A 21,545-nucleotide genomic window follows, 5' to 3' on the forward strand; every position below is an offset into this window, starting at 1 on the left:
CATAACTTCATGGCGATAATGTGTCAGTGATATACAGCTTAAACTGTTGTTCTCAAAGGTGTCAAACATCACAGAATCACTATGTACCGCTGTCTCGTCCTCTTTCTTTAGACTCCACTGCAAGTGCCAACACAACACCTGTGGCGAGTCATGTGACCGCTGCTGCCCAGGCTTTAACCAGAAGCCGTGGCGTGCTGCAACTGTTGACAGCTCCAACGATTGTCAGCGTGAGTGTCTTTTTGTGCAGTCCAACATATAAGGCGTATCTCACTCTGCTCCTCCTCATGCTCCTGGCTCTTGAATTACTGCCCCAGAAGTGGGCTGAAGTGTTGTCTTGTCTCTGATATTAAATCCCAGTTGCCGATGCCCTGATATGGTATTGTATGTAATCTGTGTCGGTGAAGATTCGACAGGACATTCCACATATTGTTTGTGTGATGAGTAACTAGCCTCACGATAGCTGCTTTTCGTCTGCCTACCTTGCCGGCTGGTAAGTTTTAAGTTGTGCAGGCCTGTGCCACCCTAGATAGTAACATTTCTGAAGTTATCCATCCAGGGAGACATCCGAGCCTGGATCTGCTGGAATCTAATTCCAGTGGACTGTTGAAATATTTTCCACTAGAAAATACAGTGCCTTGTAAAAGTCTTCACACCCCTAGCTTTCTTCATGTTTTCTCACTTTCACAACAATAAACCTATTTGATGTTATCAGATTGCCCAGCACAAAGTACTAGAAATTAGTTATGAGGTAGAAAGAGAATAAAACATGGTTTTTATTATTTTTATAAAAATTTGGGAAAGTGTTTATTCTGCATTAATATAGTTGCAGTTTTGATGGTGGTGGTGGGAAGCGGTGGGTTATGAACTTTGCACATCTTGAAACTGGAATTTTTGCATGATAGCTCAACTCTTAGTCATAAAATGTTAACATAAATTTTCAAGTCTTGCCACTGATTCTTAATTACATTCAGACCTGAACTTTGACAGGGCCATTCTAACACATGAATTTATGTAAGTCTAATCATTTGTATCTTTAGCTTTTTTTAAGAATTATGTATCCTGTTCCAACATTTTTAGCAGCCTCAAACCGGTTTTCTTTTGTGAATGCTCTTAATTTTGCTCGATCCACCAAATCTGACAATCTTCTTTGTCGCTAGAGAAAAGTATTCTCACAACATGATGCTGCCATCATCATATTTCACTGTGGGGAGGATGAGTTTAGGAGCACATGCACATGTTTACTCTGTCCACCACATCCATTGTTCCAAACTTTGAACAGGATACTTCGTTGTTTTCTTTCAAAAATAACTTTCGCCTTGCTATTCTTCAATAAGAGGTTTAAGCTAATCCACTGCTTTATTTCTAACCTCTCTGGTGTCTTATTTAGTGTTTGTTCACTAATATTCTCTCACAGGACAACCCTATTTATGCTGGGATTAAAATATGTACTCTGTTTATTATCTACTTAACATCTGCGGTAAAATACTGCAATAACAATAACAGTTGTTAACAGTTGACATGTTAAAGGTGACTAAATATTGCATGCACTCTGTCCTTTGTGATTGCGATGTTGCATATATTGTTATTGTGATTATTGCTATTCTACATGTTGCGTAGGGTATCATGGACTAAATACAAATGCATGCCACACTTTTCACATTCTACATCCTAAAAATCTTTTGAAACCATTGCTTATTTTCTTTTCATTACACTTCAGACTTTCAGGCCAAAGCAATGGGTTTGTCTTTTTCAAAAAAGCTGAATATGATACATTTAGATTTCTGGATGTAATGTGTCAAATGTCAAAAAGTTGAAGGGGTATGAATACTTTTGCAAGGCACTGTGTTGCCTATGTGGAGCCACAAATAAATTTATTTGGACTTATAACAATAGTAGACTGCCAGTAAAAATGCCTGAAAATTATTAAGCCCCAGGCGTGCTACGCAGCCAGAGATTACACTATTAGCAATTTAGCGTCTCTCTTGTAAGTTTACAAGCTTTAAGAGTTTAAACACAGGTGGGAGGTAATTCAGTGGGAGGCAAATATAAATGCTCTGAATTTGTGTTTGTCTGCATGTCTGTCTTGGGGCTTTCCACCTCAGCCTGCCAGTGCTTCACCCATGCTTCCGACTGTTATTACGACCCAGAGGTTGAAAAGAGGAGAGCAAGTTTGGACACCTTCGGCAGGTACAGTGGAGGAGGAGTGTGCATCAGCTGCCAGGTATGAAATGTGTATCAAGTTTAAACTGATTCTTGTCAACACATGCATGTGTCTTTTTTTATCAGTGAAAGAAATACAAGAGAAAATAAATATCAAACTTGTCTGTTTATTTATCGATGTAGTTCTCAGTGAAGAGTAGCATGCTGCATGATTTGCTCGAAAATTAGCTCCCAAATTTGTGGGGCAAAATGTCTCATTGGCATATTGCCCCAGTTATTCAAATAAGTTTTACACCCAATGGAAATATTAATTATGAAGATTTCAAGTGTAAAAACGAGACAATTTTTCTTAGATTAGCTGTCTAATGCACGATACTCGCTTCTTTTGTTCTTTAGCACAACACTGCAGGAATAAACTGTGAGAGCTGCATCGAAGGTTTCTACAGACCTTTCGGAGTGCCTCCTGAGTCTCCAACTGGATGCATACGTAAGTATAATGTTCACTTCAGCCTTTTGACTTAACATAGCTTTATATTTGTTTTCCTTTTAGGATAATTTCCATTGCCAAATATCTTCATAAAAATTGACATGTGTTGTGACACTGCTTGGTTAACATGTTTTTTTAATCTATTTGACTGTTCATGAAAATGTTGAATGTGCCACCAATTATTTTCATCCCTCTGTCCTCACAATGGTCCTCGCATACAAATGAATAGATGGTGGTGTGGGGACTCTTGGGAATAAAATAAATGGTATACATATAATGTTAATATATGTGTGGTTTGGTCTAAAACGTGTTGACTTTTCAATTTCAAACTAATGCATCTTTTTGTACAGTGGCTCATTTTCCCCTCAAAACTGAATAGTGAATAAAACAGTAAACCTGTGACATTAACTGGAAATCTATGTTAAAATGTTTTAACATCCAGTATACAAGATAGAAAAGTTAACACAGGTGTAGGGTAAAGTAAATGTATTTTTCTAAGGCACTTTTATTTTTGTTTGAGTTGCTTGCTGGTGTTTTTTCTGGGTTTTATCAAACGTTGTCACGACACACATCTCAAGGCCTCCATGTGATCCAGTAGATTACTCTTCATATCCACTCTTTGCTGTAGCTCCAATCGATACCAAGAGCACATGTTAGCAGGGTTTTCCACATTGTACTAATGCTGGTTGAATGTAAATACCGTCCACGCATGATGGCATGTGATCTGCAGAATAACAAGTGAAGCCTAAATAGAGTTTTACTCAAAGAAAGGCTTACGTGTGTTGTTTCAGACAGTCACAAAAGGCAACAGGGCAGCAACACTGGCACCACAGGTTTTACTATCTCTGAACTGGGCTTTACCATTGTTTACTTTACTGGAATGCTTTGTAGATGTTCTTTGTAGTAAGAGCAGCTGACAGTTGTCTTTGGACTTTGCCCAGTGGGGATATAAAGTGGTTCTCTTTCACTCAGAAAAGTGAACTGCAGAACCCACAAACTCAGGTCGGTTTAGGAGGGGAGCATGTGGAGGGTTAGTAAGTATCTTTCATGATTAAACTAAAATACTTTATTTAGCTACTGCTTGCAAAAAGAATGCTTGTAAACCCACTTTAAAAACCTTTTTTTATTAAATTGCTTCCTGTACAATGAGTACCTTGTGTAAGAGTTAACATCAGGACATTTTCTTCTCCTATACATTTCCACAATGTTGAATCTTGGAGTCCTGGAGGAAATCCTGAGTCCTCTCTCATTTTCTCTTCCCTTCAGCTCACCCTACAGGTTTTCTGTATAATTCATGTCTGGTAAGAGGCTCAGAGAGCTTAGAAAAGAACTTGACTTTATTTCCCGTGAAAGCTTCTTGACCAAATTCTTTTGGAATAATTATCCTGGTTTCATTTAAAATATCTTGGTATTTCCAATAGGTCACAATACCATAAAACATGTCACAGTTCCTGGGGCCTTTCACAGACAAATAGAAATAAGCCCAGAGTATCACAGCTACTCTACCATGCTTAACAGCAAGCATGAGGTAATTTTCAACTTATTGTTGCTCTGTTTTATACCAGACCTACCTTAGTGAAAAGCTCAATCTGTGTCAAATCTAACCAAAGCACATATTCTCAGCTAAAGTCCCACACTGTGAAAAAAAAAAAAAACTTCTCTAATGTATGATGAAATACTGGGCGGCAGTAGTGTGAAGTATACATAAATACATATTACACTTAGTTTACGAAAAATTTAGAGGCTGTGAATAATTGTGTATTGCTTGAGTTAACTGTGAGACATTGCGCTAAAGCAGTGAAAGATGACTTTATATTCAGACTGGATGATGGTTGCTTATTTTAATAAAAATCTCTGCCATTCTCTAGCTTGTAGCTGTGATGAAAGGATTACAGCCGGATGTGAGATGGGGTCCGGAAGGTGTATCTGCAAGCCACAATTTGCTGGAGAAAGCTGCGATCGCTGCGCTGATGGACATTATCGCTACCCTGAGTGCATTCGTGAGTTTAGCTTTTTTTTTTTAATACTTTCTGCATCTTTCATATAGATCTTATTTATCGGTCCAAAAATAAAGACATATTTATACACACCAATCTGAAACATTTGGGCTATGTATGAGTAAATAGTGTCAACTGTAAATGGAAATACACGTAATATCATTAAGAAGTGCTTTAAGACTTCACTTTGAGCGTTGAAAATGAATGCATTCACCAAATATAGTTTATATTCCATGTTTTGCACGGACCTCTAACTGACCTTCAGTAAATGGAAGAATGTTGTAACAAGTCAAACTTAAGATCCTTCTTTTATGGCTAAAATCATGCCCTAGGCAGTCTTTGTTAGCATTTCATTTGTCTCCAGTTTCCCTGCAAGAGAAAAGTTTATTCTTGTTGGAAAACAAGGAGAGACAAATTCGACATTCCACAGAGATACTGAAATCTGCAAGAGAATTTCCCCTATACTATCAAGTTGATCTTCCCTGGCAAAGCTTAATCTGTCTGCAAAGGCATGAAGATAACACACTCATTCTTTCATCTCTATTGGTAATTTTTTGATGCTTCATCAAAAAAATCCTTAAAAGTGCAATCATGATAGTCATCTTCTAATGTCTCTTCACACACAGCAGACCTGTGTGTCTCCTGCAAATTTGCCTGAGGTTCTTTGGATTCTCAACTTATCTTTTAATCATCATTTATGTGTGAAAGAGTTTCTTTAAGTTTTATTAAGTGGTTTTATTTATGTGGAGTCTCTGAGGCATGTCAAACCAGACTAAACATGTCTAGTTTGACATGCCAGTATTTAGGAGGCAATCTGGGTTCCCTGAGATCTTTATAGGCTGTTTTAGTCTTTGCATGCAACAATATTTGCACATATTGTGGGTTAAAATTTGAAGGGAAAGTTTAGCAAATGTTGCTCTGAAATTACATGGTAATTATCACACATTTAAAGCAGAAAGTAAAAGCACTCTGTGTGTAGAGTGAATATATGATCATCAGTAAAGTCAAAGCGCTGTCTCCTCTCTTTCTGCTATGTTGTTTTTAAGATATTCTTTCCTCTTGTGGTCAGCAGAACATTAGTCTTAACAACACTATCAGCAGAATTCTGGGTTAAACAGTTTAAGTTCTTAGTTAAAAGCCTCCCTAATGTTTTTACTGGTTCTGTCATCGTCCTTATCTGTTGGCTAACACATTCCAAAAAAATTTTCTCTGAAGGATTAGTTCAAAAGCCTTATTATCTCTATCGAACAACATGCTATGTTAAGAAATTGTATTTGTTTTGCAGTTTAAATTGTAATTTAATCAACTTAAAGTCACCTAAACACAAGCTGTCATTCACACATGCCTCTGGAGACCTTACAGAAGGAATGCTCCAACTCGTCTGTGTTCGTACTGTTTTGAGTTACCCATTTGTATGTTTTTTCTTTTTTTCCCCATTAATCTAACAACTCCAAACTTGCATACTCTACCAATTACGTATCTGTAATATTTTTTTATTTTTTAAATTTTTTTATTTCCTTTATTTAACCAGGTAAACCCCATTGAGATCTGGATCTCATTTTCAAGAGGGACCTGGGCAGAAATCTGCAATACACAGCAACCTAGTTACAAAATAAACAAATTAGTACATATGCACAAGTGTAAAACAGTAGAAAACAATTTAAAAGCAGCGAAACTGTTTAACAGAATCTCGTTGCCTGTTTTTAAGAACCGCTCGAAATAAATCCAATGAAATCTGTTCTGACATCTTGAGTTCAGTCTGGAGCTGATTCCAGGCTGAAGGAGCCATAACACTGAATGCTTGCTTCCCCTTTTCAGTTCGAACACGTGGAACTTGCAAAAGAAAAATGTTATTTGAGCGTAAAGAATGGGAATTAACAGATCTATGCAAGAGAGAGCTTAAGTATGCTGGAGCCAAGCATAACTCAAAAGGCTTAATATCTAAGAAAAGTTTTCCATGGATCATCTCAAGTCTTGTGCCTCTTGTGGAGTCATCAACCCAAATGCTCACAAAGCAGAATCAACAGTATTTTAAAATCCTGAAGGGGAATTCATATTTTAGTATGCAGCTGAATTTTATGCAGCTGGAGTTATCTGACATTTGTTTGCATTTTCAGAAATCTGCATCTTTATTGAGTCATACTTCTGAATCAACAAAGACGGTGTTGTGTGATAATTTTCTGGCTTCATTTTATATCTCTTTGTAACTAGCTTACTCTGAGTACCTGACAACCACTCAATCGCCTGCAGGCCCTATAGTGGGTAAGTTGATTTTCTAACTTGTCACATCAAAGTTGAGTCTGACAGGCACTTTGAGCTGTTCCTCTTGTTTTCGCTCCCTGTGTAGGACCCACTGCCTGCCCCCCAGGCTATTTCAACTCTCCTAGATGTCAACGTAAGTGTGCTTGGACCTAAAATGAAGAGATGTTCTCATGGCTGGGCGATGTTAAATTCTTTTATTTCTTGTTCTCATCCACATTTTTTTGTATTTATAGGACCTCTGCTAGTATCTTGAGAAAGCTTTTTTTATTGTACAGTTTAATTAGTCCCATTCACTCAGAGGGAGATAAAATGGTTAAAAAGGAGGGGAGAGGATAATGTTTCGTACCAGTATGTCTGACTGAGTTTGCGCTTGAGTTAAATGCTGGAGATCATTTAGCTTGAGGTGTAAATGTATATATGTGTGAGATTCATGCTTGAATCTCATCTAAACCTGATGTCTCTCATGCTTGGGATTAATTGTGGCCACTTATTTAGAATTTTTGTAAATCAGTTTTTTTCTCTAGACATTTAGAATATACTTAAGTTAGCTTAGAACCAAAATCTATAATTTTTTTATATTTGGAATTATTTAGATTACCGTGGTAAGTCTTAGACTCTCCCATTAATTTAAGAGATTAAGAACTCACCTGAGGGTGTGGTGGCGATGTCTTTTGTTTTTCAAAGATACAGTGTAACAGTGGGAGGTTTTGTAAAAGGATTTTTCTTGACCACATTTCGAACTTGCAAGATCAGATTAAGTTAATTTTAGCCATTATTTTGTCTATATTTTTGCTAGAAATATGCTACATATATTTTTCAAACAATCAAGTCAGATGTGCGTTCAAGAAACAAACCATTTTTTGCCGATTTTGGTTGTGAAACTTAGATACTGGTAGGATACTGACATTTTACTGGGCTGCAGATAAAATGAGCATAGCACTCTGATGGCCCAAAAAGATTTACCCTCTTATTATAGCACCAATCCTTTGGGAGTTTCCAGTAAGAACTCACCAGGCTAATATTAGTTATAGCTGCTTTTCTGATTTAGTTTAAGCTGGGAACCAAAATTTTAAGAAAACCCTTTAACCTCTGTCATTTTTAGTTATCCAACTCTTCAAAGAACATAAGCAAACATTAAATAATCCTTTAACCCGCCAGTTCTTTTAGTGTTGCTTTTACGAAGCAGATTTTACTACTTCAGTAGGACGAAAAACAGTGGGAATCGCTCTGGTGGCTTCTTAGTGCCAAGCCTGTTCACAAAACAACACCAAGTGGGGTTGTGCAAGACAAACATAAATATAGCTTCTAGCAAACCTGAGTAGCTGGGACTCCAGCTGCAGAGGAATTTGTTCTTATTGTGAATATAATGTTTCCACTGTATTTGCCTGCAGCCTGCATTTGTGACTACAGAGGGACAGTGCATACCATATGTGATGTTTATGGGCGCTGCCTCTGCCGTCGGGGCGTGGAGGGGGAGCGATGCGACCGTTGTGAACCTGGACACTACTCCTTCCCAAACTGTCAGGGTGAGAGGACCCCCATCCCAAAAAATATATTGATATTATTAGTTTTCATTTTGAAACAGATAGCCAAAGGATGCCATGAAATATAGAAAACCTTAGAAGGAAGTCTGGATCTTTTCTAGCAATTTGGAATAAATCTCCACTTAGGCTATGATGACATGTATCTCTCCTCAGCATGTCGTTGTGGAGGAGCTGGGGTTGCTGAAAGCGTGTGCAGTCCGAATGGTCAGTGTAACTGCCTCCCCAACTATCAAGGCCATGAGTGTGACCAGTGTGCACCAGGTTTCTATGGATATCCAGATTGCGCTGGTAAGTTTTGTTGGTTTGATCCTGAAAAGGCATGGAACTTTTTCTTATTTATAATGTAATTCCTTCATCTAAAACATACCTGGAGTGTTGCTTTGATTCGTTCATGTTTGCGGAGTCTTCCTTGGAGCTACAGTCTCCAGCCGAATTTCTGCTCTACTGAGAAACCCTCTCTCACTCCTTCCCCATGTAGCTCCTTCAGAGTAGCAGCAGCAATTATGAAACACCTGATGGAACTGCAAGTTTGCCGAGCTTGTCACATGAACTATGTAGTCCAACCCTCCCAATAACTGTTGTAAACACTACAGTGTAGGGACATTGTTTTTATGTTTTGTTTTTATGCGAAGTGTCAGAAAGAGCAGGAGCTTCTTAAAGAGACACGGGCCAATTTTAAGGCATAGAAGTCCAAAGTTACTTTTAGATTTATGCCAATAATGAGTTTATGTAAACTTCTTATAAAAACTAAATGTTGAATGCTGCATTTGACAACTGGGACTCACCTAGCAAAATATAATTAATAAAATAAACATCTTAAGAAGAATCTTAAAAGTATTTACAGCTGAAATTCTGCTTGTTTGCTATCCACAGCCTGTCGGTGTTCGTCAGAGGGTTCATATGGAACTGGATGCAACCCATTATCAGGCGAATGCCTCTGTTTGCCAGGTGTGGTGGGCCAGCAGTGTGACCGCTGTGCATCTGGACTCAGGTTTCCCCAGTGCTCAGGTAAACACAAGTGAACCCACTGGACACACTAAACATTTAAGATTTGAGCAGAATCAGATGCAGTTTAAATTAACAACAATGTAGTTTGGGTGATTTTTGGTACATTTTAATAATAACTGCATGCATTCATATGGGAGTTATTTAATCGTAAATTTTCTGTTGAGGGCATTTTATTGTTTTATTGTTGTTTTATTTGTTGTTTTATTTTTCAGACTCCATCGGTGTTTGTAACCCAGATGGATCCGAAGTGCCCAATCCTCTAACGGTAACCTACTTCCTATAGACTGAATTTATATTTAGTAAGTTTCCATTGGTTACTGCCAAATCCAGGGTGGTGAATTTGAATAGATGTACTATCCCACAGCTGATAACATGGACGAACTTTGGCCCAGATATTAAACTGCACAACAAAGTAAGGCTAGTCCCACAAAACGCACATGCAATCAAACACGGAAAAAGTGACTTCCTTCCATTTCCATCTCAAAACGGAAGAAACAACAATCGCACGAAGCAACTCTCGGCTGCTCAAGTGGTTCTGCTTACAAAGTTAGCAACACAAACCCCACTCCAAACAGTGAGAGAAAAGCCAGTTTTCAGTTCACAACACTTACTCTGTAACAGTACGCAGGCCCTCGTGTCTGATTTAATCTGCATGATGGAGAACACATGTAACCCGGCCTACAGCAGCAGCAGCCTGTCTCAACACCTCATAGATTTCTTATCTGCTGTTTTCAGGGCATCTGCCGCTGCCGAGCCAATGTAGAAGGAACGCTGTGTGACAGGTGTAAACCTCTCTACTGGAACCTAGCTGCGGACAACCCTCATGGATGCACAGGTGGGTAACCAGAACCCCGAAAATAGGATTGTTGTTCAATGGACTGCAAAAGTATTCAAACATGTTTTCACATTACACATTAACTTCATTTTATTTTAATTTCATATGACTGATCAACACAAAGAAGCACATGTATGTTCAGCCCTTGTCAAACAATACTTTGTGGAGCCACATCTCACTCCAATTACGGCAGCAGATGTTTTAGTATGTCTCTACCTGCTCTACAGGCCTAGACTGAATTACTTTTATCAAAAGTATAACTTTTAGTCATCTGCAGATTATCAATTGAATTTAGATCTTTGACTGGACTATTTTAATTCAAAGAAAATTGAAATTTCATCCTAACCAAGTCTAGATTATTTGCAGCCACCAGCAGCTTCTGGCATTGAATCTAGAGCAAAAGGATTATTTGGTATAATATTTTCAAAAAAGGGCTCCAAAGTAACACATATGTTTCAAGTAGTAGTATTATTTTTGTTCGCTGCTCACATTTTTCTTCGGATTGTTTTATTGGCAGAAGAAGCCTGATAAGATACTGATCTGAGCCTTCACCCTTTTGACGTAGTGAATATGTCAACATGCTGCTGTCACCAAGGCCAGACTGATTTTCTGCTTCTCAGGGAGAAACGGGAGAATCGCACATAAAATGAGCAAAATCCTGGGAACATTCTTAAGCTTAAATGTGACATTTTATTACCAGATGATACTTTTAAACATCTCCTGCTCACTTTAGATTCGTCCATATTTTGACTGTTCAGAAAGTGTGCTTTAGTCAGCTAAATGTAGCTCTCATGGGGAAGATATGGTTGCTCCCATTATGTTGTAAACAACTCTAAGCATTCTCCAGAAGTTGCTCTCATATTACAGGTTTGTTCTCTTGCCTGATTAACGTCTCTCCCGCTCTTCCTGAAATCATTTGCAACACACAATTTTGATACCTGAACAATGCCTCTGGTTGAAAGTAGCTGGACATTGAGAGAAAGTTTTTTTTTTTTTTATGCGCTGCAATCAGTGAATGAAAAAACTCTCTAAGACCTTTTGACCTCCATTTCTTTGAAGCTGAAGAGCTTTGGGGTTGTTGTGTTACACCTGTGAGTGTTACAAAACCCTGTAATCAGAGCCTATTCACAGTATTTCCCTGTTACATTTCCCAGCCCCTACCCTAGCCTGTCTTTATTTTTTTCATTCCAGAATGTCAGTGTGATCTGAAAGGGACACTGAGCGGTGTTGGAGAATGTGAGCAGGTGGGTATATTTAAAAGCGTACACACACACAGACACCCCGCCTCTCCGTGCACACATCACTGTCTCTGTTTGGCAACATTGCATTTGCAACGATGTAAAATAGCTTTTTCCTCCTTGATGTGTTTTTACAGAGAGAAGGACAGTGTCACTGTAAGCCAAATGTCTGCAGCCATGCATGTGACTCTTGCAAAGATGGATACTTTCTGCTGCAAAAAAAGAAATACTTTGGCTGTCAAGGTAAGATGTCTTTATCAGACATCAACTTAACATGCCTCTCTCATACCCCATTCTGTTGAAGCACATGTGAAAAAACAGTTGTAGGTTTTCTTTTTGAACTGGAAAGTATGATGTCAGATCTGAATGATCACAAAGGACAACATTTTTTCACATAAAGTGAACAAAGAAGGAATGAGTTAAAAATCAAAGCAGAGGAGATCTTGAGGATCAGTTACAATAAATACAACAGGCTTTGTTGTTGTTGTTGGTTACCTTTCTGTTTTCTTAAATTTACTTTATTGAGTGGAATAGAAAAAGCTATTTCACTCAACAAAGCTTTGTATGTCTTTTAGTAAATAAAGCGGGAGTAAAAGTGGTGAACGTAATTTCACAATTCATAAAAAGCAGGATTGATAGCGGTGTGAATATAGCGAGTTTCATATACATTACAAAGTGTTAGAAAAAGTACAAGATAAAAGAAACACAAACTATTTCTTTTTATTCTAGTTCACTTCATGGTTTTTATTCAATTAGAATTGGGTAAATAAATGAACGAGGGCTTTGAGTTAGAAAATAAAATGTTTCTGCCAGAAGCCACTGTTTTTTAAGTCTGGTGTTAAGTTACTCTCTTTCAGTAAATTATTTAATTTTGTCTTCTCTCTCTTCCAGCTTGTCAGTGTGATTTAGGAGGTGCTGTTGGCATGACATGTGATCAGACCTCTGGTCAGTGTCAGTGTCGGGAGAATGTAACTGGCCGTACGTGTGCAGAGTAAGCTGTGGTTCCATTTTTAAAAAAAGTCATGAAATACAGCATCAATACATTGTGGTAAACGTAAAGGGCATTGATAAAGTTTTAATTGATAAAGTTTTAATGCTGTTTGAACTTATTTAAATGTTGTCATGGTAAAATCACAGACTACAGTGTATTTCATTGGGATTTTACGTGATTTATTGCAAAGAACAGCATTCTTCTTTGCAATAAAGCTTCTTTTTGAAGCCTTTCCAAAAACATTTTGTTGGACTTTGACTAGGCCTTTCAAACACATGATTAAACTTTTAACTGAATTAGTTCATTGTAGTTGTAAATGTATATTTAGGGTAGTTGTTCTACTCAAAGCATGTAGCTCAAGACATTTTATTTAATTTCATCTGACGAGAGTTACTTATTTATATTTGCCGTTTCTCACACATCCCTGATACATATAGGAACCACTATGGGTTTCTTCTGACAATAGCTAGCCACTCTTCTATGTAGGTCAGAATTGTGGAGAGCATGGCTAATAGCTGTCATGTCAAAAGATTCTCATATATTCTCAAATCATGTCACACTTGACTAAATTAAAGGTTTTAATTTACAAAAGATTTAGTGAAACTTATTTTCACTGCACTTTACAAGTATTTTGGTATTTAAGATAACATCTCACTAAACTACATTGATAATGTCATAAAATCAGAAAATATTCCAAGACTGAGAAAATGTTTGTCATTTTACTCTCACCAGACCTTCCCCTGGTTACTTTTTCCCGTCTCTGCACCAGTTGAAGTTTGAGGTGGAGGATGGCACAACTCCAAATTCTCGACCAGTCCGCTTTGGTTTTGACCCCCAAGAGTTCCCAGAGTTCAGCTGGAGGGGTTATGCTGTAATGTCACCTGCACAGGTTCGCCCATTCTCATTGCTGCTTTGTATATGGTGTATATGTGACAATTACAGCAGGCTCTAGCGATTTTCGGTCTCACGATAAATTTTCTGCTTTTGCCTGTGCACAAATAATCACTCGGTGTCCTGTTTTTTCACTGCTGATGTGGGAGAACATCAGCTCTTAGAACTAACACTCTCTGTCCTCAGCCGGAGGCGATTCTAATGCTTAGCCTTGGCTTTCCTGGACCCTTCCACATTATGTTGCGCTACTCCACTTCCCAAAACAAGGGGAGAGTCCTAGTCAAAGGCCGGATCTTGGTGGTGGATGAACCTGACTCTGAGTCTTGCTGTGACTGTAAGTGAAGGGGGCCCGCTTTGCTTTCTTTGCCTCGCTCGCTGTCTGTTCACTAACCCGTTCTGTTTGCTTAACATTCCCGCCTGCCTTTCATCTCTCCACCTAACACCACTCACTCATTGTCTATCCAAACTTGTGTCACTGGAATCAGTGTGTGACTGTCGTCCCTGCAGAGTGAAGCCAGGGTAACAGTGCATGTTGATCCGAAAGAGGGGCGGCAGAATTTTTTCCATGTGGTTCTGCGGTTCATTAACCCCAACAGCGTCAGTGTGACTGGTAGCATCAAGGCTACAAATAGCAGAGGCACTGCAGGTAAGACTGCCTCTGACAAAGTATTCATTCCCTCATTCCTCCATCCAGCTGTAAAATCTAACCCATCATTTAAAAAGAGAAACATTTCCTTTCTGATATTTATGTGAGCAAATGGTTTATTAGCTCTCTGAGTATTTATGTTGCCTCTGCTGGAGTTTATGATATCTGTGCTTGGTGCTCTGCAGGGGAAAATCAGAGTAAGGAAGTGATATTTCCTCCGAGTTCATCCCCGTCCTTTGTCACCGTCCCAAGAAAGGGCTTCACTGAACCTTATGCATTAAATCCTGGGAAATGGATCATTCATATAAGGGCTGAGGGAGTTCTTCTGGTAAGTGTCCTCAATAGCATTTACCTGGTGAAAAAAGAAGATGTGCCTGGTAGGTCAGCAGTTCATCACAGGGCAACACGTCAAATTCTGTTTAATGACATCGAAATTATGAGAAAGTGTTTAAAAAAGGGGTGCTCAAAACCTTCCAGAGATCGACCGGTCGATCGTGGGAAGGTTTTGAGTTGATCTCGGCAGTAGGTGACAAATTGAACGCCGCCAGGATGCTGAGACCAACACTTCCTCTTCTGACGCGCTTATCAAAATATTCACCAAGATCCTAAACGTTTGTAGCTTCATTAAAGAGTAATAATTTTTTTTAAATCAACAAAACGTGTTAAAATTAATATTCTCAGTAATTATTGTTTCAGCAAGGTGTTGCGCAATTCAGTGCCTTTCAATTCCATTAACAAAAAAAGGGCCGACTGACTAGCAGAGCAGGAGTTTAAATTAGCTAATCAACTGCCGCTGTGTTCAATTATTAATAATTGAGAAATAAATATCAAGCCTTGAAACCTGATATTGTAACGGACTGAATGTTATGTTTTTAATGTAATCTTTGCTCGGCTTGCGGGCCACAGGCGGTTGCCACGGTAACGGTGTGCTTACATGACAGAGAGAGAGAGTAAAAATGTATGAGTGTTTTTTTTACCTTTGTTTACCTTCTACAACCGCTGTAGTTTCTAAATGTTCAATAAACTACAAACTTAGACTAATTACCTCGTTCGTTTGTGAGTATAAGTCATTCACAACAAACATCAAATAGGACAAATATATTTCATTAAATTTTAACAAACAAATGGCTTCTAACACGATAATTATGTGAAATTACGGTAAATTAATTATATCCCAGCTACAGAGGATTTGCCTTTACCTTTACAGAGCTCTTTGGTTCCTCCTATCAGTCTGTAGTTTCTCATATTGACGTCATCAAACCAAATTTCAGATCCACCATAACTGACTGACACCTGCTGGCCTCAGGTTTGCAACCAGCTTCTGACTGAGAAACCAGTAACCTCCTCCCAGTGTCAGAATCTCACTGAGGAAGAAACTGCATTAGGTTTTCTATCACTTTAATATTTCTGCTATAACTGATGTAAATTCGCATATAAAATAAGTCAATAGAGTTTAATTTACAATTTTTAAGTCTAGTGTCATGAGGTAGCTCTCAGCCGGTTGGCGAGAGAAAAAGTCGATCTTGGTCTCAAAAAGTTTGGGCACCACTGGTTTAAAAGTTCAAGGTGGTCAGAATATGGAAGCGTTGCTAAATGTGACCCAGATGAAATATGTGAAATTTTTATCTTCCCACTTCAGGATTATTTAGTGCTGCTGCCACGAGATTACTACGAAGCCTCTCTGCTGAAAGAAGAAGTCACTCAGCCGTGCACATACTTACACACTGCAAGCAAGGATGAAAAGTAATCCTCTTCCTATCCCCTTACTTTCTCTTAAACCTTTTCTTTGTTAGCATAATGAAGTCATCTCTGTTCTCTTTTCATGTTTTTTTTTTTTTTTTTGAAAGCTGTCTGCTGCACAAGCACATCACCATGGATGGTTTCAGCTCTGTGCTCGCCACACAGGGCAGGCTGACCACCCGGAGTGGGAGGAGGAAGAGGAGACAAGCGCGTGTGCGGCGTCCCACTCCAGATCACCCAGACATGGCAGCTCTGAATGGAAGACAGGTTCAGACTCACATCTGTGACTCTAAACTTAATACAAAACTAATCTGGCAATCATATTTTGTAGCAAAATTCATAAAAGGACATTTGGAGCAAATAAGATTTTATAGGACCTTTCAATATCATGCACGTTCTGTGTCTTTTAGTCTCGTCTGGAGCTCAGTCTTCGTGTGCCTCACTCAGGCCTGTATACCCTCATTCTGGAGTATGCCAGTGAGATGGACTCTGTCCAGAATGTCAACATACTCATCAGTGGACAATCCGGGATCAAGATCATGGCTAGAGCCAATATTTATAGTTGTGTTTTCAGGTGAGTCATGTGTTTGTGTTTTTTATAACATTTCTAACATCAGAATTGTGGTCATTTTGATAATTATTGTGTCTTATAACAAAGTTTTTTGCAAAACTCTTTGTAACCCTTAAACATTTTCCACATTTTATTATGTTACAACACCATAGTAGTGCATAATTATCAAGTGGAAGGACAATGATGCATGAATTGCTTTGCACAAATGTTTTTAAAACATGGTTGCATGCATTTGATTTCACACCCATAAGCAAAATCATCTGTTTTCAGGAGTAATCTGATTAGTAAATAGACTTCATCTGTTTGTAGTCAGTTCTCAGTATAAATAAAGACCTCAGAGGTTTGTCAGAGAACATAAACACCATAATTACACTGAGACCAAGAAACACAGCAGCCAGTAATGGATAAAGTCTTGGAGATGTTTAAAGTCACGGTAAGGTTATGGAGAGCTGCTCAATCAATCATCTATAAATGAATCAATGTGGCACAGCTTCAGACCTGCTGTTTGCATTTAGGGAAACAGAAAACTTATTCAAGAAACAGAAACTCGTTCAGATGAAACAGAAATATGATCTCCCGGTCTGCATCCAAAACACAATTTGTAGGAGAATGGTTAAACTGAGTCAGACATGCCAGCCAGCAATGTAACAACGGTGATGGCAGCGTTATGTCTTGGTGATGCTTTTCTCCGGCAGGGGAACGATAAACTGATCAGAGTGCTGATAATATGAACAGAGATAAAAGACTGGAAATCCTGGAAGAATAATCTATTGGAGGCACAATTTTTTTTATTCATTTGTTAAAAACAAATCACCTTGTATCCTTTTCCTTCAACTTCATATTAATGCTTGACTTTGTGTTCTCTTACCACAGTAAATCCCAATAAAATAAGTGGAAATGTGTGGTTGTAATGTAGCTAGTTGTAAGAAAGTTGGAGGCATATGAAAACTTGCACAAGGAAAATGTTTTCTTTTTCTGCTAAAATCAAATTTTTTACTAACCCGTGCAGCACTTTGTGCCGGAGTGTCGCAGTAGACAGCAGAAATCAAGTGGCCATGCTGCAGCTGTCTCACAGGACCGAGGTCCTTCTGCAAACTTCTACAACGTCATTCCTTCTGGTGAGAAAATTTGTTTCCTGAAGACATGTAGAAAAATTCCCTATTTTAATTTTTTTAAGAATCAGCATAATATTGTAAACACACCTATTTTCCTTTTTAGTATAAGATCTATGCAGTGCCAGCAGAAGAGTTCTCTCTGGAGTATGTGGAGCCTAAAGTGCTGTGTGTCTCCACTCATGGTCGCTTCACTCAGGACAGGTCAGTACTTTAGGTCATATAACCTACATTTAATGTCATTTTTATTAAATGAGTCATGCATGTTACTGAAAAAAAAAACGTGGTTCAAGCTTTTCAACATAGCATCCATGACTGTAAGTTGTAATTTGGACCATGCTGCGTGCTAGGTCAGACCCAACGACATAACTGCACATCTGTTCTCCAGGTGTGAATACAAGCTTTCCACCAACTTGGCCAAGGTTTCTACGCTAAAGATGAGCTTCAGAACATCTGTCATTCTAACTTTACTGACTCTAAAGCTAATAAGCAACTTGGATGTCACAGATCTTCCAGCTGTCAGTGTGCAACTCTGGTGTTGACCATAAGTGGACTTGAATGTTCAGGTGGAAAACATGTAAACTAATGGAAACGATGGAACTTACCTGAGAGCAAACACAGCTATCGCATCACAACCCTTTGTTCAACGAGCAACCCTGCTTTATATAAGCCACATTCTTGCAGTCCTGATTGCTCTGCACTGGTGCTTGGCAAACAGGACTTGCCTTAATAATTTGTTACTGTTTGATGTTTGCAGTCGTCACTGCGTTCAACGGCGGTTTGACAAGCCGTCCTCATCCTGGGTTCTCTATGCCACCCGTGATGGACAGCTGTCATCCACACTTGCAGCGGCTCTCCAACGGGGCAAGAGTGAAGATTGGAGGCGGAGAAGACAGTCCAGCTTGTTCTCTGTCCATGATCCTCAGAGTGACGGGACAGTACTTAAATTCCCTCAGGTATCTGTGTCAAATATTTTGATCTGCCTGTCATCATGTTGAACATCATCCTGCCTGGGTGTACAGCACACAGGATTCTAGTTGTAAATTCTGGTGTCTCGCCTAGACTGAGATCAGTTTTACTCCAGTGGTGCCTCTCCCGGCTCGGTACGTTGTTGTGGTGCATTACCATCAGCCTGAACACATCTCCTTCTTGGTGGAAGTGCGAGTAAATGCAGGCCATATGTGGAAAGGTGAGTTTTTGGGAAAGAGTTTGAATCTGACCTAATTAAATTTAATAGTTTGGATTTATAATTAGAGTTTACTCTGGCAGTGATCTGCTGATTCCTTCTTAAAATCAGATTACATACTTGGCCTCATGATCAAGATCATCCAATGCTTTAGAGATTTTAAATGATAGAAAAATGATAGAGATAGAGAAATAAATTGTTGAGCAGCTTATTATCTAACCGAGAAGCTATCTTCCCCTCTAGGTGAGATAAATGCCACATTCTGCCCAGCAGTTTCAGGCTGCAGGGAGGTTGTCGTTGCCGAAGGCCGCATTGCTCTCGACTTTTACGGGAATTCTGCGCAGCTACCCAGCATCTCTGTCATCGTGCCACATGGGAAGACCCTTGTTTTGGTCAGTGTTTTTTTTTTTTTACAGTAACTCAAGCAAATCTCTACATTCAAGAAGAAAATTACAAAATATCAACAAAGTTTGCAAGACATGCACTTGTAAAATCTGCAGGTTTTCAGCTGGGGTTGTGGATTTGGCATGCAGTGGTCCTCTCTCCTCAGTGTTATGCCATATCTCCAAAAACAACAATGAAGGGACTGTTTTCTACCTGGCAACCCCACAAAGCTTTATATAAGAGCTAAACCTTAAGGCCGTGTAAACAGGGGACAGGTTCAGCTTTGTTTGCATGCTCAGAATATTTTATTTTTTTGTCTGTTGAAACTATCAATAGAAAAACATGTATGTGACTAAAAATAATTATTTAGTGCCATATTGCAAGACAGATTGTTTACACATTTTGGTGTTTTTCCTTTTTTTTTTTACTTGTTTAGGATTATATTGTGCTGGTTCCTGATAGTAGTTACTCCCCGGAGCACCTGCGAGAGAAGCCACTTGACAAGTCTGCAGATTTCATAAAACAATGCACAAGTGAAGGCTTCCATATTGAGTAGGTATCCAATGTAGGATGAACAGCTTACATTTTTTTTCCTGTCTGACTTTAAATTAGACAAAATGTTTCTCGCTTGTGCCAGTTAGGATTACAGAAATTACTTTTGTTTAATGAATGATGAATAATGGCTTAGTAATCTTCCATGTAAAACTGCATGTGAAAATCAGAATTTGTAGAAAGTAAAATAAAAATCTATAAAACATCATAATTATCATTCTCGCAGGTAGCAAATAAAGAAATGTTAGAAATTCTAACTATCAAAAACAAGTTTAATGTCAGACAGTGGAAAAAAAACTAACACATCTTTTTATACAATAAAAATCTGAATATCTGTAACCTGAACTTAATTCACAATTAACACTTTTATATGATTATTTGTTATATGGTTGTTAATATTCTAATGTGGTCAAATATCTTTAGAAACAACTTTTAGCATTGGAAGGAGTTTTATAAATGGTGTCCACTAGCTATGGTTGTCAAGTATTAAACTATTATTTTATTTGAAAGAGAGGGTTTTTTGTTAATTTTTCTATATATGGTTGTCATTTGGCAGACCTAGAACCTCATCCCAGTTTTGCAGAGATTCGGCCCGGGCTCTTGTTGCAGCTTACAACGACGGAGCCCTTCCCTGCGACTGCGATAAGTCCGGCTCAACGGGGGCCGTGTGCGATCCTGTTGGAGGACAGTGTCCCTGCAGGCAGCATGTTATCGGGAGGCAGTGCAACAAATGTGCCACTGGATACTATGGATTTCCCTACTGCAAACGTGAATGATTTTTAGCTTTTGGCTCAAACATCTGATGAAACACAGCAAATACACACATCCCACTTTAATGTTCTGGGTATTTCCCGTTGTCATTTTGCAGCATGTGAATGCGGACGGCGACTGTGCGATGAAGTGACAGGGCGCTGCATCTGTCCTCCTCAGACAGTGAAACCAACCTGTGATGCGTGCCAGCATCAGACGTTTAGCTATCACCCTTTACTGGGCTGCGAGAACTGTGGCTGCTCTCCAACCGGAGTGAATATAAATGCAGGGCTTCAGTGTGACACTGTTACTGGACAGTGCAGGTAACCAGTGCATGGTTAATATGGGTTATTATATGTACAAACTCTTAAATGTCCATTCTTAAGCGCTAAATAAAATATGCAAACAAAACACTAGTAAATAAAACAATAAACAGGCTTTTTTTTTTGACTTGTTGCATTGTAACTTCCTTAAGCAGTGCCACTCTATTGGAAGGAATGTCCTTGTAAAAAACTGAAAGCTGCAGGGAGCTAAAATGTCAATTTTACAGAAATACTCATCTGAATATTTCAGGTGCATAAACAAAGACTGTGAGTTTACTCTCTGAATCTTTGTCAGTGGATCTCAAGAGTAAATAGTTTGATGAGACAACATACAGTACAATAGAGAATACTAAAAAGCATATATACATATATATATGTTTCTGTGTATTTTCTGCAGCTGCAAACCTCGTATCAGAGGCCGGCAGTGTGATCGCTGCGCTCAGGGGTATTATCGCTTTCCCGAATGTCTGCCCTGTGAATGCAACCAGGGAGGAGTCACAGCTGATGTGTGCCACCCAGACACAGGCAGGTGTCTCTGTAAGGTGAGTTCATCTCAACAAACCACTGATTTAGAAACTCTTTTGATTGGTTTTTATACCTTCCCGTTCCGACTGATATCATCTTTACAGAAAAACGTTGAAGGTGTCGAGTGTGATATGTGCCGGGAAGGCTCCTTCTACTTTGATCCATCGAACCTCCTCGGCTGCTCCAGCTGCTTCTGCTTTGAAGTGACCAACCAGTGTCAGAGCTCCAACAAACGGCGAGGAAAGGTTGGATTACCTCCAGAAACTGCATCTCTTACCATTACAAGACACATCCTTTGCAGAGTTTTATGAGTGAAAGTCTGTAAGAAGTACAATATTATTTA

At 38.9% G+C, this 21,545-nt stretch overlaps 1 protein-coding gene across 3 annotated transcripts in view; it reads left to right on the forward strand.

The window, feature by feature from the left end:
• The window catches only part of LOC114146983 (laminin subunit alpha-3), a 73,848-nt gene that overhangs the window by 21,763 nt on the left and 30,540 nt on the right, over nucleotides 1-21,545 (forward strand). For 2 of the 3 annotated variants that reach the window (XM_028021461.1, XM_028021463.1), the window contains exons 7-36: nucleotides 112-227; nucleotides 2,103-2,221; nucleotides 2,557-2,647; nucleotides 4,516-4,647; nucleotides 6,856-6,906; nucleotides 6,992-7,039; nucleotides 8,298-8,432; nucleotides 8,604-8,738; nucleotides 9,324-9,458; nucleotides 9,671-9,723; nucleotides 10,194-10,293; nucleotides 11,485-11,537; nucleotides 11,669-11,774; nucleotides 12,423-12,522; nucleotides 13,255-13,411; nucleotides 13,921-14,059; nucleotides 14,245-14,387; nucleotides 15,699-15,802; nucleotides 15,907-16,066; nucleotides 16,210-16,373; nucleotides 17,380-17,488; nucleotides 17,589-17,686; nucleotides 18,240-18,438; nucleotides 18,545-18,671; nucleotides 18,912-19,060; nucleotides 19,489-19,604; nucleotides 20,161-20,372; nucleotides 20,473-20,677; nucleotides 21,075-21,219; nucleotides 21,307-21,447. In XM_028021461.1, coding sequence (XP_027877262.1) covers nucleotides 112-227; nucleotides 2,103-2,221; nucleotides 2,557-2,647; nucleotides 4,516-4,647; nucleotides 6,856-6,906; nucleotides 6,992-7,039; nucleotides 8,298-8,432; nucleotides 8,604-8,738; nucleotides 9,324-9,458; nucleotides 9,671-9,723; nucleotides 10,194-10,293; nucleotides 11,485-11,537; nucleotides 11,669-11,774; nucleotides 12,423-12,522; nucleotides 13,255-13,411; nucleotides 13,921-14,059; nucleotides 14,245-14,387; nucleotides 15,699-15,802; nucleotides 15,907-16,066; nucleotides 16,210-16,373; nucleotides 17,380-17,488; nucleotides 17,589-17,686; nucleotides 18,240-18,438; nucleotides 18,545-18,671; nucleotides 18,912-19,060; nucleotides 19,489-19,604; nucleotides 20,161-20,372; nucleotides 20,473-20,677; nucleotides 21,075-21,219; nucleotides 21,307-21,447 — 3,742 coding nt within the window. The remainder of the gene's footprint in view (nucleotides 1-111; nucleotides 228-2,102; nucleotides 2,222-2,556; nucleotides 2,648-4,515; nucleotides 4,648-6,855; nucleotides 6,907-6,991; nucleotides 7,040-8,297; nucleotides 8,433-8,603; nucleotides 8,739-9,323; nucleotides 9,459-9,670; nucleotides 9,724-10,193; nucleotides 10,294-11,484; nucleotides 11,538-11,668; nucleotides 11,775-12,422; nucleotides 12,523-13,254; nucleotides 13,412-13,920; nucleotides 14,060-14,244; nucleotides 14,388-15,698; nucleotides 15,803-15,906; nucleotides 16,067-16,209; nucleotides 16,374-17,379; nucleotides 17,489-17,588; nucleotides 17,687-18,239; nucleotides 18,439-18,544; nucleotides 18,672-18,911; nucleotides 19,061-19,488; nucleotides 19,605-20,160; nucleotides 20,373-20,472; nucleotides 20,678-21,074; nucleotides 21,220-21,306; nucleotides 21,448-21,545) is intronic. The other variant, XM_028021462.1, reaches the window with a different exon arrangement.

The sequence above is a fragment of the Xiphophorus couchianus genome, chromosome 6 (assembly GCF_001444195.1).
Source record: "Xiphophorus couchianus chromosome 6, X_couchianus-1.0, whole genome shotgun sequence".
In the NCBI taxonomy this organism is placed as follows: Eukaryota; Metazoa; Chordata; class Actinopteri; order Cyprinodontiformes; family Poeciliidae; genus Xiphophorus; species Xiphophorus couchianus.